This window comes from Macrosteles quadrilineatus, unplaced genomic scaffold (assembly GCF_028750875.1).
Source record: "Macrosteles quadrilineatus isolate MER2022 unplaced genomic scaffold, UCM_ALF_1.0 Scaffold_1__1_contigs__length_201487025, whole genome shotgun sequence".
Classification (NCBI taxonomy): Eukaryota; Metazoa; Arthropoda; class Insecta; order Hemiptera; family Cicadellidae; genus Macrosteles; species Macrosteles quadrilineatus.
The window spans coordinates 165,669,372-165,686,447 of record NW_026542594.1 but is presented as its reverse complement, the minus strand read 5'-3'; the positions used below and the strand labels follow the sequence as shown (position 1 = coordinate 165,686,447).

Sequence of the window (17,076 nt, the reverse complement as noted above, 5' to 3'; positions counted from 1 at the left end):
TATAAACAAGGGCTGTTAGGTTGTATTAAACGTCTACGTATTCTGTATAAGTTATGGCTACATTTGAAGATATCTCTGATCTTAAGAATATGATTGTCTTAACTGGTACTTGACTTAGACATGTGTAATATGGTTCGCATTTAACACACAACACCGAGGTTTCCTTGGCCCTAACACGGCAAGAAATGGGCTTTAAAATTGAGGGACATACTATACTAAATACATTTACACAAAAAATTCCTGGTATTGGTAATTTATTCTTTAAACTAGGATGTTTCAGAGAAACATATATCAGAGGAATACTATATTCATAATTTGAGACTTTCAAATGCATATTTACCAGACCCGGGTGCCATTTGTAATTTAGCTAATAATCAATTAATAATGCTTTCAAGCAACATTTTGACGTTAGATAGTAACCAGGCAAGGGTTTGAAACATTTCCTTACAAAAACATAATGCATTCCAAGGTTTTAGTTATTATAATTACCAGTTGAGGTGGGGACGCCACCTAGGTGCGTATTTCAACCCAAATATGAGAGAAGGTCAAGTGTAGATTAAGGAGAGATGCATTGTGTAGCTTTGTTACTGTCTATCTGTTTCATTATCCAGTACAATTTATTATAAGCCCAATAATAAAGACAAGTCCAGGTATTAAACTACAAAAAACTAATGTATATTGATTATTGTTTTGAATAAGTTTGGATACAGATATAGGGAGCACATGTATGTATTTGATATGATTTCCGTAGGTTTCACGAATTTCCCATATTAGGAATAAGCTATTACAGTAGTCCCCATGGTAAGACCTGGACCCGGTACCGACTTATTTTTTCGTTTTGGTGTCCTCAGAGGCCAAAACACCATCCGTTAAAATTCAAATTCTGTATATTAATTATATATCAGTTAACACGACAACTCGAGAAAAAAATGTTAAAACTACGTTTATTCGAACAAGTTTCCAAACCAGCATGATCGGACTATGGCAACAGGGTTTTATAGGTAAAAATTGGGTTTTCCCATTTTTGACCCTAAAATATAAAATGTCTCAATCGGATGTCTAAGTAAAATCAGGCAAACGGAAATTTGCTTGGCCTAGATTGCTGTGGTGGGGGTATTTTAGTAATAGTAGATGATGGGAAGCGATGGGAAGTTAGAGGTGCAGCTAAGAAGGGGGTTTATTGATCTCTAGCATATGCGCTGCACCCAAATACGGCCATAGTTTCAGTAGTGACTGTCGATTGTATTTACTAGAGCAATTCCATACTATTCAAGGTATGGCTTGCTTTAATATTTCATTGCACCTCATTAGGAAAACAAGTTGATCTATGATAATGAATTAAATAGTTTTACTGAAAATAGTATGAATATCTAGAATCTTATAGCGTAGTATGTTTCCAATTAAGCAAATTTATATCGAGGCTGTAAAATTTAAGAAACGAATTGCTAACGAAAAAATTACTTAACACAACCAAAGGCACAACATTAGGGCAAAAATCAAGTAATTATTGTACACAACAAGCTTATGTCATATGTTCGCACGAAGCAAAATTTTTAACAGTGAAATGATCAGCTAATGAGTTAGGTGGTTACCCGCTTGTGGTCATAGAATGGATCCAAATGCATAAATATGACGACATTGTGCAATGTGTTTGCCCAGCTGATGTGTTTACGTAGCATGGTCTCCGATCATGATAATATCAACAGGTGCAAGTGCAGTGTCGCAGATTGTGGTGCACAACTAGACTCCTGGAAATGTTTCTGGTCACGTCACATTGCAATATTTGTCCTTCACATATACATGTCAGAAGGGTTCTTGTGGCACGATCTCTGATCACGACACAATCAACAGGTGGAGTTAAGGCACGCGGTGTCGCCGTGTGCGGTAGGTAACTTTGTAACAAACTCGAGAACGGATATTTCCTTAGTCAAGAGATTATGAAATGTTTGTCCTACACATATACATGTCAGAGGTGTTCTTGTGGCACGATCTCTGATCACGACACCATCAACAGGTGTCGCCGTGTGTGGTAGGTAAGTATGTGACAAACGCGAGGCCTGACATTTTTTTATTCAAGACATTATGCAATGTTTGTCCTACACATATACATGTCAGAGGGGTTCTTGTGGCACGGTTTTTGATCACGACACCATCAACAGGTGGAGTTAAGGCACGCGGTGTCGCCGTGTGCGATAGGTAACTATCTGACAAACGCGAGGCTTGAAATTTCTTTAGTCAAGACATTATGCAATGTTTGTCCTACACATATACATGTCAGAAGGGTTCTTGTGGCACGGTTTTTGATCACGACACCATCAACATGTGGAGTTAAGGCACGCGGTGTCGCCGAGTGCGGTAGGTAACTATGTGACAAACGCGAGGCCTGAAATTCCCTTAGTCAAGACATTATGTAATGTTTGTCCTACACATATACATGTCAGAGGTGTTCTTGTGGCATGGTCTCTGATCACGACACCACCAACAGGGGGAATTAAGGAACGTGGTTTCACCATGTGCAGTAGTTAACTATGTGACAAACGCGAGGCCTGATATTTCCTTAGTCAAGACATTATGCAATGTTTGTCCTACACATATACATGTCAGATGGGTTCTTGTGACACGATCTCTGATCACGACACCACCAACAGGGGGAGTTAAGGAACGCGGTTTCACCAAGTGCAGTAGTTAACTATATGACAAACGCGAGGCCTGATATTTCCTTAGTCAAGCGATTATGCAATGTTTGTCCAAAATGTCACATACGTGCACGTGTAGTAACAGAACCGGTATGTTCGTATTCTGTCTATGATTATAACAAGTTGAGTGGTGTAATATCCCCACCGGTAAAAAAAAAGTTCTGGAATTAACTTTATTTAAATGGTAAAAAGAATTCTGGTGAAAAGGGTGTATTTGATGTAGTTATAGGGAACTGCAACAAACACTTTGAGGTCGGAAACGTTTTTCGTGAGGACATTAGGACTGTGATGACATATCCAGTAGAGTGCATTATAAACCACATGCATTTAATGTAAGATCCAGTAGGTAACGACAATGTCAAAGTAAAAAACTTTCTTTACCAGTACACGACATTATATAGTTATTTGTGTAACTAGTGTGCGAAGTGGAACTTTGCGCTCGAGTTACACATGATGTTTTCCTAAAGTTACTAAATATCATAGAAATAAATAGCTAGTCAAACAAACAAAAAGTTTTAGGTTAGGTTAAATCCAAACGTTGAACAAAATGGGAAACGCTGAACTAGCTAAGAGTAGTCGCAGTATCTTTAAGTTTTGCCAACTAATTTTCAAGCGTACACGTATTACATGCCTAATAAAAGCACACTGTTTAGTGTTGTTTGGTAGAAATACCTATTGGAGTGTGGCAAAAAATGAGTGCAGCGAAAATAGGTGTGGCAAAAGTAAAATGAGTGTGGCAAAATTAAGTAAATGCAACAGTAAATTAGCTACTATGCGTGCTATAATCAGTACAAAGTACAAGAAAGCCCACTTTGTCAGGTAACTGTGGGAAAAATGCTTATCTTTCGCATATAGGATGGGTGTACGCAGATCACAATAGTATCAACAGGTGGGGTAAAGGTGTTGCCCTTGCGGTAGGTAGCTACAACAAACACAAGCCTGGAAATTCATAGGCCTCGACATTACATAGCATTTGTGCACAATGTGTACGTGTCGTATGTGATCACGCAGCACGCTCTCTGATTACGATAATATCAACAGGTGAAATGTGGCAGGTAGACCTTCTACCAGAACTCATGTTAGACATTAGGCAATGTGCAAACGTGTGTGTTGCTTAGTTCGATAAAATATTACTCGACAAAAAAAAAACTTTGGTTTTATTTTTGTTGTGCTGGTTACCCATAACGTATTGACGTGTATCAACACCCATAACGTTGTATTTATTCATGTTAAATAAATTAAACGTATAATTATTTCAATAATTGTAAGATGTGGAAACTGATCTAAATAAAAATTGTATTTAAAAATTAATAGAGAATTATTTTGTATGAGGGGGTGATTTATATACCCAAGTGTACGATTAGATCATTTTATTTTCGTATATAGCTTTTTCATCATTGACTAATATCCTAATATCGACAGTTTTCATATTAGATTTAATTTCTTATACTTAAAGTGATTTAAAAGTTGTTTCTCAATTATACAGGGTGAGTTTTAAATGAGTTCCCCCCCTACTTTTGTCTACATTTCTTAAGATATCAACTCCGGACCACGTCAGATCATTGTAGAGTAGTAAGTACTTCATTTTGACTAGGTATACATTTTGGCCGCCATCTTTGATCCGCCATATTGGATACAAAGTTTTTTTTTCAAATGTAAAGGTAGGGTTGTGACCCATTATTTCAAACATGAATTTTACACTGATTAAAATGCCGCAATTAGTTTTTAAAAATCTTGATTCTTTCTAAAGTTATAAGGACTTTTTATAACTTTATTTTTAGCTTATTTTAACATTGTGCATTTACAAACTAAGACCATAATCTCAAAATAGTGCTAGATAAAGATAAGTATACACCACCATTCATTGTCGACCTATTTTCACTGGATTATGACGGATGTAATTTTTTCGGCCGCCATCCTAGATCCGCCATTTTGAAATGTGACAAATTAATTTAAATATGAAGGTGGTGTTGTGACCCATTATCTTGAACTACTTTTTACGCTGAACTCAATGCCGCAATCGGGTTTTCATTTGCATATTTGGTTTTTGAATTATTGAAATTTTTAATAAGATAATTTTAATATTTCATCAAGAAAGCTTGATAACCGAAAACGGATTGCGGCATTGAGTTCAGCATAAAAAAGTAGTTGAAAATGATGGGTCACAACACCACCTTCATATTTAAATTAATTGATCACATTTCAAAATGGCGGATCCAAGATGGCGACCGAAAAAAATACATCCATCATAACCAAGTGAAAATAGGTCGACAATGAATGGTGGTGTATATTTATCTTTATCTAGCACTATTTTGAGATTATGGTCTTAGTTTGTAAATGCACAATGTTAAAATGGGCTAAAAATAAAGCTATTAAAAGTCCTTGTAACTTTAGAACGGATCAAGATTTTTTAAACTAATTGCGGCATTGTAATCAACGTAAAATTCTAGTTTGAAATAATGGGTCACAACCCTACCTTTACATTTGAAAAAAATCTGACGTTGTCCGGAGTTGATATCTTAATAAATGTAGAAAAAAGTAGGGGGGGAACTCATTTAAAACTCACCCTGTATAATCACAGCGGCGCTGTATTACCTCACTATTTATTGTCGTATTAAAGTAATAGTGACTCTTGTGAAATGTAGTACGTTTCACGTTATAACACTAATAGTGTAATACAGTAGGGCAGGTAATGATCCATTATAGAGTGGATGTCGTCAGCTCGTTGCTGGTAACGGCGGCGCCGGCGATGACCATGATTGGCTCATTTCATCAGACCGACATTGGTCACTGCTAAATGGGAAATTAATATGGCTATAATTTATTGGACATTAGATCACGCGGACATGTATCCAACAGATCGATTTTGAACATTTTGCCAACATGTTTACACTTATAAAACTAGAGTAAAGGTTTTTCCTACAGTCACCTTGCACAATTTTTCGCACTGATTTTAGGACGCAAAGTAGCCAGTTCCTGCATTTACTTACTTTTCCGCACTCATTTTACTTTTCCACACTCATTTTACTTTTCCGCACTATTTCAACCTAACAACACAAAATATTGTGCTTGTATTACTCACGTAATACGTGTATGCTCGAAACAAGTTGGCAAAACTTAAAGATACTACAACTAGGATCTGCGGGTGCAATGTTTCCAACCTTGCAATATTGTTTAGTGATACTGCGACTTAAACCTGTTTTTGCGTGTTAACATTCTATTGTCGTTAAGCGCTTGGGTTTAACCTAACCTTAAACGGATTGTTTAATGTTTGACTAATTATCTATATGCTTTAGTAACTGTGGGAAAAATATAATGTATAACGCAAGCGCAAAGTGCTTTTGCTGCACTCGAGAAAATTTTCACTGCCACTTTGTTCACTAATAACCTCACAAATAATAGTAGATGGATCAAAATCTTTGCACAGGGAAGCACATACAATTTTTCTGTTCGACATAACTACATGTTTTTTTCAGAAAGATTTTTCTAAAACGTACTTAAATTCCTAATTTCACCATTATCATAATCTATCATTTATATTTTAAAATATAGTATAATCTGTCATGACGTATTATTCTTTAATCAATCGTAAGAATTGTGGACTCTGATACTAAGATAATTTGTATATTGGAAAAGAATTTTCGTTAATTTTTCAAAACTACAAGAACTTGCATGGATTTCCTCCAAAAATTAAACTGAATGCAGTACATTGATCTTAAAGGGAGCAAAGTTTTAACCCTGTTGAGAAACTCCCGTCGACAGTAGTATCAGGTGTATGTTTTGTAATGCATCCTGTTATCGTTTCATGGACATAAACTACCTTAAAAGTGTATAAAAGGCCTTAATGTAATATGCAATAATAAAATGTAATATGTTTATTGGTACTACGACTTACTTAGCCTATAAACATGTTGCTGCGTATTAACATTCTATTGTCGTTAAGCGCTTGGATTTAACCTAACCTTAAAAGGATTGTTTAATGTTGGACTAATTATCTATATGCTTTATAACTGTGGGAAAAATATAATGTTTAACGCGAGCGCAAAGTGCCTTTGCTGCACTCGAGAAAATGTTCACTGCCACTTTGTGCACTAATAACTCCACAAATAACAGTACATCGATCAACACCTTTGAACAGGGAAGAGCAAGTCATTCCAAATAAATTGATTTTGTAAAACCACTAACTGAACGTCAAAATGATGATTATTACACAGATAATTAAATATAAATGAGTAAGTATTGATTAACGAGTTCTAATTAAGTAGGTGGATGTAAAGTATTATAGGAATAAATACAACAGAAATTCCAATACTGGTTTTTCTATTTAAATCTGTAATTTAGTTGACTAAATGATGGTCTAATTAGACTTGTTAGAAAATTTTTATCAACCAAACCGTAAAAATGCTATTTAATGAAACAAAAATACGATGGTCTAGAAACCCCCTTATAGATGAACTATTTACATGAATATAGCATAGGTAATAGATCTGAAATAAGTAATAGGTCGATGGGACACATTAATCACATAGGGTCAATATGAGATGTTAATTGCTTCATTTAGGCTAATGACAGATTATTGCTAATGCATATTTTACAGTTTCTAATCAGTGCTTTTGGCCATATAACCGTCTCTTAATACTCCAATTAAATTGGTAATTAAATGCCCATTTAGTACTGTCATATGTTTCAATATAAAGGGGAAACATTTTTTTAAGCTTTCTTAAAAGTGTTTGTAGTACTATAGCAAGAAGTAGCAGGCAGTACAACTATAGAAAGTGTTGTACGTACTCAGGGTTTAGTGTTAATTTATCGTTACTAATTTAGTAGGTATCATCAATATAACTAAGATAAGTTTATGTTCTCTTTCGAATAGAGTTTGTGTATGTCTGAAAAATAAATCGAAAAGTCTCAAAACAAATTTTTGCAAGTAATTTGTAATTGTAATTGATATTTACAAATAAAACGAAGAAAAACCTCTAAGACTTAAATTATTACATATTCTTTCGTTTTAATCTGTTCGTGTGCATCTAATCACTTAAACAACCATTGTAATGACAACAAAACATCATACTGAGTTTGAGTGTTTTCGGACTAAAACTAAACCCACACACCCTTTGTTTTAATTTACTAGTTTTATTTACTTCAGGTTTACTTCAAGGAGCTTCGCTCACAAATTTATTTCATTAATAACATACATAAATTTACACATATAAAAATATATATTTCTACGTTTATTATTAGGTCATATTTCATTGAACGCCTAAAATTGTTTCATTATAAAGTCTTTTACATTACATATTTCCATGGTAGGATGTGGTTGAGTTTTACTTGGTTTATGTAATCTTTGGTTTTACTATTTGCACTCAACTAAAGACCACATATGTTTGGATAAAGCGTTTAAAGGATTTTTGTTTAGTTGCTATTGTGATTTAAACAAAAACAAAAGTTAAGACACTGTAACACCAGTTTATAAGCATGTGTTTTCAAAGTATATTATACATTGGTTTAGATTAAGAGTCAGTTACTAAGGACATTATCTGGGGTGGGGAGAGGGAAAGAGCGAGAGAGATAGAGTTTGAGGAAAAGATATATCGATTACAGGTATATGCAGTGAACCCAGTGTTATATACCTAGCTTGTTTTCAGTATAGAATGCTGGAGATTTAAAATAAATTTAATGTAAAGATTTAAATATTATCTCATTTATTATTTGTTGGATTATTAACAGAATAACTGGGTAAAACAATTAGTAATTTATTATTAATATTCAATTAGGTTTCGATATAAAAGACAGACTTGTTTTAACCTCATATCCTCCACATGGAACTATCGTAAGTAATTTTACCAAACCAGGGTATAATATAACTACTTTAATGTCACTTCCATAAGTTAAATATCTATACGTAACATAGTTAGAGTTAAATTAAGTAAAAAAATATTTTTCCACAACAGTTAAACAACATTCATAATGGGTGTTTTTAAAGGTTTCCACTTAGCAAAAAGACTTAAACTTTAAAACACCTATTAATATATTTGCTAAGTATTTTATTTCCCTGGGACACTAGGCACAAGCTAGGATTTATATTTTTAAAATTCTTCAAGCCTAAGGTAATTTCAACTAACCCCCAACCAGAATTTATACCCTAGTAATTCCGTTGAATGCTTCAGTTTCACCTGTTAATGGTTTTCGTTTCCGTCAAAAAGTACATCTGCCTGGTCCAGTGTTTAGGCTAAAAATATATTTCCATTTAAAGACAATCGATGTGTACTGCAAATAGGGGTGAAGCATTATCATTTAGATAAAATCACAGACAATAGACACCACACCTGGAAGATGGTGTATGTCTAGTCTGGGTTGTCATACACTATACATAGTGTTGTCTAGTCTGGGATAAAATCTATTGGTAATTTGGCGGGACTTTGGCCAGGAACCTCAAATACCGAAATCCCGTGCTCTAATACTAGATCAGCCCGCTCTCCCATCTGCTATGCAAAATTGCAAACCTCTACAATTTCTCGAACTATTTTTTAAAATTGCTATTACCTAAGACAAATATCATATTGTATAGTTAGGTATATTTTTACTTTCAATAGCGTGAAAAACCCCGTTGTGTTGATACGTTTTTTTGATTTGTTTGTTGCCTTTAAAACCCGCCAAAAAGAATATAGGAAAGTATTTGTTGATCAAATTATTATGTATTTTTTGGAAATGAGATCGATAAAAGGATTTAGGAATGGGTTGAATGTGCTAAAAAGTGGTTACAACCCCACTTACTTTTGGTCTCTAATAGTCATGAGTTGCAACTTAGTAAAATCAATATCCATGTGAACGTATAGGGTAGGATTGTGGCCCCTGTTCGGAGGTGAGGGGACAGAGGTGAGGTCAGAACCACTGTTTGATGACTCCCAGGCACAATCAAGGCCCCGATTACCAACATTCCGTTGATTGCTTCAGTTCAACCTGTAATAGTAGTCGTTTCCGTCAACAAGAATGTCTGCTGGGTTCAATGTTCAGGTTTAAAAGATATTTAGATAATATATGTGTACTGCATACCTGATATGAAGTCTAACTCTAGTCTTAAGAAAAGGGCTGCTTCTAATCACACTATCAATAGTATCAAAATAATTTGGATATTATCACGATCACTAACTATTGTTTAGTAAGAATCTTCTAAGCAAACAAAACGGTAACTACACTACAGACACTTAATTTTTACATAATGAAAGATAGATACAAATTATTTTAGTAATCAGGCATCATTGAGATTCGTAGTCAGTTTACCAAACATGTGATCAACGTTATGAATATGTAGACATAACATTTTTCTGTTCCACATAATTTTATTTTTTCAGAAAACATTTTATGAAATGTACTTCCATTTATAATTTCATCTTTATTATAATCATTTATAAATAATAATGTAGTATAACTTGTCATAACGTATAATTCTTTAATCAATCATTAGAATTGTGGATTCTCTGATTCTAAATTCATTTGGATATTGGCATAGAATTTTCATTTATTTTTCAAAACTAAAAAATCTCACATGAATTTCCTTCAAAAATTAAACTGAATGCAGTACATTGATCTTAAAGGGAGCAAAGTTTTAACCCTGTCGAGAAACTCTCGTCAACAGTAGTATCAGGTGTATGTTTTGTAATGCATCCTGTTGTCGTTTTATAGATATAAACTACCTTGGAAGTGTAGTAAAGGCTTTAATGTAATAAATAAGCTTAAATGTCAAATATGTACATCGTGTAAAAAACTTGGAAAATAATCAACCAACAATATTTTTCTTTCAGTTATTATAAAATTAATTACACAGTTAAAATTAAAGGTACATTTTTCGACACTATAGAAGCAATACTAAACTTCTTGCTCTGCTTCCAACTAAATGAAAAAAACAACTTATATTTAATAATTCTAGTAACTTAAAAGCATTGTGGCATTGCAGGTCACTTACCATACATTTAGGAAACTCTTCAGGAGGACGTTCGACCTTCCAGCCTAGCAGTGGAGGTATGCAGATGACAGCTGATAGGATCCAAACGAGGGTGATCATGATGGCGGCGCGGGCTGGGGTGCGCTTCTTGAGGTAGTCGATGGCCTGGGTGATGGACCAGTACCTATCCAGGGAGATGAGGCAGAGGTTCATGATGGAGGCGGTAGACAGCAGCACATCCATGGCCGAGTGTATGTCACACCACAACGAACCGAATATCCAATAGCCCATCAGCTCGTTGGCGAGCGAAAACGGCATGATGACCAACCCGAGGAAGAAGTCCGCGACCGCTAGGCTCGCGATGAACCAGTTTTGTATGTTTTTGAGGGCCTTCTCGGTGGCGATGGCGATGATGACCAGCATATTCCCTACCACAACCACTACCATCAGCATTGTAACTACGATGGATGCCAGGATGATTGCCTCCATAGAATACCCGCTCGGATACAAAGAGTCCTCGCGGAATATGATGTACGTGTTGTTCGGATCGTACGTGCCATTTGTACCGTTTACAAGTGAGATGTTTTCTAAACGTAAATCTTCAATGTTCACCAAAATTGCGTATTCGTCGTCGAATTTTAAAAGATACTCCGACGTATTCAAAGGCGGTCCCTCCAGGGATAAAAACTCCATAGCTGCTTATAGTCCGTAGAATCCTAGTTTGTTCCCTTTGGTATTTTAGGAAAACCCGTTTTACCGAACAGTTCTCTCGAGGTTTAGGCACACTTTGAACTATTCTCTACTTCCATTATTGTACTTCACTCCTCATATTGCTTTAGTTCATAAACGCTTTTCACTGGGTGTTTGTAATGTTTTTGTGCGCAGTTAACAAACAACAAAAAACCAAAAGCTTTTTTATATCCTTTTATATGTATATAAATCAGATAGTTTCGTTGTTAAAGCGTGTTCCAGTATTTCTTGCAGATTGTACTCACACTTCTATCTTGCATCGATTGTTGTACTCTTTCATAATCTTATTATAGTAATACATAAAATCTAGAGTTTACAGGAGAATATTTATAAATAAAACTCTGTTATCTGAATCTATGTACATACGTACTTAGAACGGACGAGTATGAAAAGGAAAATCTAAACAAATTTTATTGCAAACAGTTTCAAAAATCAAGACTAATTATGTATGGACATCCACTAGATTACACTTTATTGTTAGAAAGGCAAATATCGACGAACAGTATGATCGTATTTGAGGACAGGAAAGGGTATTTCGGTAGAGGGCAGGGAAACAGCAAGCAGCTCCATATCCTCCTATCTATAAACATCCAAAGAAAACAAATCTTAAAGTTTAACAATCTTTAAGTCGAGTTAAAACTTGTTAAACCTTTCAAGTTAATGCTTCGATGAGTTTTCGATACTACACGAGACCCGTTTTAACCGATAACTCGAAATCTGATAGACCACGAGAAAACGTTAATTTAAACAAAAATATAATCGTGTATAAAAATTGTAAACTGAAATATATTTTTATTATCACACGCAACAATTACAAACACCGTACACACAATTATCCTCTAACACTTAGATCGGAAAACCCAAAGCTTCGGCTAGGAAACTTCTTCGACTATCTACAGAATATTACTAGGACTTAGGTACTAATAAATCTATAACTATATACATAACGATATACACAATATTTATTAACACATCGCTCCTATTTATCTTATTCAGACTAAATAGTGCTAGATTTATATCCGGTGTCGGAATATTCCATAAAATATCTTGGTGTTTCTCTCAATATTCCTCACATATTACGCGTTGCCGGGCGGGGAATGCAGAGCCGTGGAAATATTTAATTTTCTGCCGACTTATGGAAGAGAGCGCGCGGTATTTAAATTCCTGGACGGGACGCCCGGGGGCTGATAATGTAGGATACCACATATGTAGGGTAGCACATGATGAGGACGAGCTGATGGGCTCACTACGCACCACGAACCACGCACTACGCACCACACACTACGCACAACTCACTGTCTCCACTCGCACGGTCCAATCTCCTGCAACAGAAACAAACGTTCGTTAGAAACAATAACATAATGGCCATAAACACTAAAGGTTTAAATTGGTTTAAATACCTGCTTCTATTAATCAATAGTCACAATTACTGTCACGCAACTAGTTTCGACTTCATGAAGAGGTCATCCTCAGGCGTCCAGTGGATGTCAAAATAATCACTTCACTAAGTTCGTGTCCGTGTGCGTATTTGTGTTTGAATGTACCATGTGTAGATCGAAGACCTTCTGATGAAGTGATTATTTTCATGAAGTCGAAACTAGTTGCGTGACAGTAATTGCGACTATCGGATTACTAGAAGCAGGTATTTAAACCAATTTATATGTTCAGCGTAATCCGAAGGGTAACATAAAAAATTACAAAAAGTTTAATGAAACAACAGTCAAACACGGTAATAATTCTACCGTTCAAACAAATTATACACAGTCATCACTGCACACTTGTTTAGCCCACGAATTTATCTTATAAATTGCATTTTAATATACATAGCTGTTAATATTGTCTAATTCGTGCCCTCAGGTAGTTCAACCTGTAGATCCCACATTGAAGAGTAATACGCCAATTGTAAGGTTGACAAACCACGGATATTTTTGTTTTCTACTTAGTTCATAGTTCGTGTATAAACATAGGCACTTAGGATGGTAGTTAGTGGTCAGTTGTTGAGAAGTGTTACTGGCCCCTAACCAGCTTTTGCCAGGTTGAAAAGTAAGTGTAATATTTTCAACACAGGTTCTATTCACAACTTACATCTGGCCGAAGCCCTGACAAAGCTCTCCAGTTCCACTTACATGCCGCTAAAGCTTTCATTGGATTTTTTTGAGAGGCACTATTGTACCTGTGCACTTTCCTCAGGACGTTGAAATATCCAGCACTCTGCGTACAAAGGGCACCGCCGGAACATACATGTCACCGTAGGGTACGCTTGGGTGATTTATTACATGATCGCTGACTATACTTCATTAAGAGAAGTTTTATAATTGTTTTAAAGATTATTTGCCTTTTATTGATGAGATTTATAAGGTTTATCCTGTAACATTTCACGTACATTAAAAATATCTGATAAATCCAAAATAGCTTGTAATGGATAAAATAAGCTTTAAAAAGGCGTTGGTTAGGAAGTGGTTGAAATTTAAAAACTTGTTTGAATTAAGGTATTGTGTGGATATGTGAACCTAATACTAGTTCGTAAAATGTAAGTTAATACTATAAAAAATATAAAAAAATGATTTTTTATTAAATTTTCAATACACCCTTTTGGACATCTCAATAAAAAATTAATGTTTGATTTGTTTTCTCTGATTTTAAATCGAAAAACATTCTTACTGAAACCTTTCAAATTTTCAGTTTTATCCAATCTGATATATCTGCACGTATAAATTAGTCTATTTATTAGGTTTTATGAACACCTCTGTACCTGTGATAGCTTTTACTGTTCTGTTTATTTATTAATTGTATTAAGAGTTTTAAAGATCATACTTTACATGTTGTAATGCTTGATCAGACCTACCATGTTGTCATGTATTTTATGTTTTTCTCAACTCTTTTTTTATTTTACTCAATACCTTAGTATATGTTTATTGTTTCCATTACTTCTTCATTTATAATCATGTATTCTTTTGTATGGGCTAGTTCTCTGACTCTTGTAAAAGTAATCTGCATTTGCATGTATTGTTTTTGATCATTGTATTTAATTCCACGTTGCATGAGAAGATCCATTTAACAGTTGTGTTTAATGATCAATAAAGAATCTAAATTGACTTTATTAGTCTTTAAAATACTGCGGTATTGACATGACTAAAAGTTTGTTTATTTTATTAACAGTTTTAAGCGGGTTTAGATTAGCAGAACACGTGTAACGTAAAGCCTACCACTTAAAAACCCAAAAAGACCTAAAATTCAAAGTTCGATTTAAGTTTTGCATTTCCTTAAGGAATAGTTGATTAATTCAAAATCAAAATAAAAAGTTACATTTGTAAACTACTTATAAAAATTGTATTTTCATATAACATAGAATACCATTGTAAAGACGTTTGATTTCAATCAACAGAAATGATATGACTAATTAATATTTTAATACCCACCGAATATCACCAAGCTGGGAAAAGTTTCCGAAGAAGTTGGGACTTATACATCATGAAATATAATACATTATGATGGACAATCTATTATCCTTAATATTGTTTACTAATAGAGTTTCAAATTTAATAATTATTAGAAACTAGGGAAGTTATAAATGTGTTTAATATTAATAAAATGAAGTATTAACCCTCTAAATGTATACGAAGTCAGAATCTCAAACGATGAAAAATAAACAAATAACATCTGTTTACGTGATTTTACATCTGGCCTAAAGTAATGTGTACTCAGATAAACATCGGAAAGCTATAAAATACGAATATATAACGGAGAACGTCCGACCATTTGGAACTAACATCAATAACGCCAAATTACATGATAGATGTATACGAAACGTTTGCTTTTGATGTTTGGATTGGTTTGTGACTGTTGTAAATATTCATCAATACCTAAATATTTAACTGCAAATACAAGTTCCCAGCCGATTCATCCATTAAGAGATGTATAACTCGTTCACCCCATCAAATATATTTAATATATAGACCCTGATCATATTTTAATTGCTGTTTTTCATGTTTTAATTTGCGTATTGCTAAAATGGTTTATGCATTGTTATATTATTAATTATGTAAGAATAAATGTTGCATTTTCTATTCACATTTACTTGTAGAGAGATTGTTGGATTGTGATGAAAAATAATCGCTTTCTAAATGATAGTTATTCTAGATTGCATAAAAAATATGTCAGTTGTATATGGATTGAAATTAAAATTGTTCAAATCACAAAAGTACTCGTAAATAATGTCCTCATTAAAAATAAATCTTACAACAACCTGTTAAATAGCATCTTGATCGGCATTGCAAGTTTCATTTGCAAGATGACACTTACAAGCAATACTCGGACGCTGGCGTCATCCTGTAATCTAGCTACAGGGGGTCACAAATTGTGGATATTTATAGAATTTATTTTTGCACTGTGGATGCGATACTCAACGGTGTGGATTAACGTCCACACTAGTGAGTACTTTGACTATCCGCAGTACTATCCTGATAATTAGACCAAATCGTTAATTAAGAGGCAAAAATTTGGTTCGGATTCAACTATAAACTGTAGGTCCCTTAGTTACCATTGGCTGTATCGGCTATTTAACAGCTGTGTGTAAGGAATATGTCGGCCTTAGTCACTAACAAGACTAAAAGATCGCGCTCATCCGACACTCATCTCCATTCAAACTTGACTTAAAATTCCTACATTCCTATGGTCGCCTTTTCTAAGTAAAGTAACAAATATTTTATCCATGCGAAGTAAAAATATAAATACTTTTGATAAAATTAAAAACAATATTTTCAGTATGAAAAAGTATAAGGACACTTTAGTCATCATCAAATTAAATTCCTTCCTAGAACTTATTATAATAGTATTACATCATAATAATGCATACATACTCAACAATATATCCTAATACATAATTTTTGTATAATGAGTCATAAATCAAACTTTTCCCTCAGTTCAATATTCACAGTTTTTTTCTGGTCTAACAACTTCTGACCTACTGCGGTGCACCATCATCAAGGTCCTTGTTTGTTGTGGGAGAGAGGGGGTGTCACGGAGGAGAGGGGAGGAAGACAGCGCTCATCCTCTTACCATACTCTTGAAACTCGTTGTGAAACTCCCCTGTAAGAGGTATTTTAAAAATGCAATCACTCTACTCCAAGGGCGTGTTTTAAACCACGATGTGACGCTTCATCTGTTAGTGAGAAACTTGCTGCATGTTGATCATCGAACTTTGTCCCTGATAAGCCTTTTCCGCAAAATTTCACGAACGCAATTATACGTTGATTAGTTTATAGTCTCATTGTTTGTTGACAAACATTTAAATAATAAAGTAGCATCTTTGGTCCAAAGTGGATACTAAGAACGATAGGTGGATCGTTCTTTTCTTGGGTTTGGTGGCGTTAAAAAATGTATACTAGAACACGTAGCATATCAAAAGTGTAAACTAAGAATATATTAATATTGTCATTCATAAAAAAATATAATCCAATATTATGACTGTTATTGGAGGCAGAACCGTAAAACGTATACAGTTGACTTAGTTTTAAAAATCTGTATATGGACTTTTGCGTTCCAGCCTGGAAAAGGTCTTTAACGGTCATCTGAAGTTGTAGCAAGTAACAGATGTTCCTTATAAACATATAGATATGTTTTTTAATTATAAAAGAAATTCAATCTCCCTTAAAAATGTTATACACATTTTCCCTGATTTTAACTCTA

General features: G+C 34.4%; 1 protein-coding gene across 1 annotated transcript in view; it reads right to left on the bottom strand.

Moving 5' to 3' along the window:
* LOC128989051 (alpha-2Da adrenergic receptor) overlaps positions 1 to 17,076 on the bottom strand; it is a 165,470-nt gene that overhangs the window by 11,309 nt on the left and 137,085 nt on the right. Inside the window, exon 2 of the mRNA XM_054410909.1 lies at positions 10,660 to 12,710. Within this exon, the coding sequence (XP_054266884.1) occupies positions 10,660 to 11,331 (672 nt within the window). The 5' untranslated portion in view covers positions 11,332 to 12,710. The remainder of the gene's footprint in view (positions 1 to 10,659; positions 12,711 to 17,076) is intronic.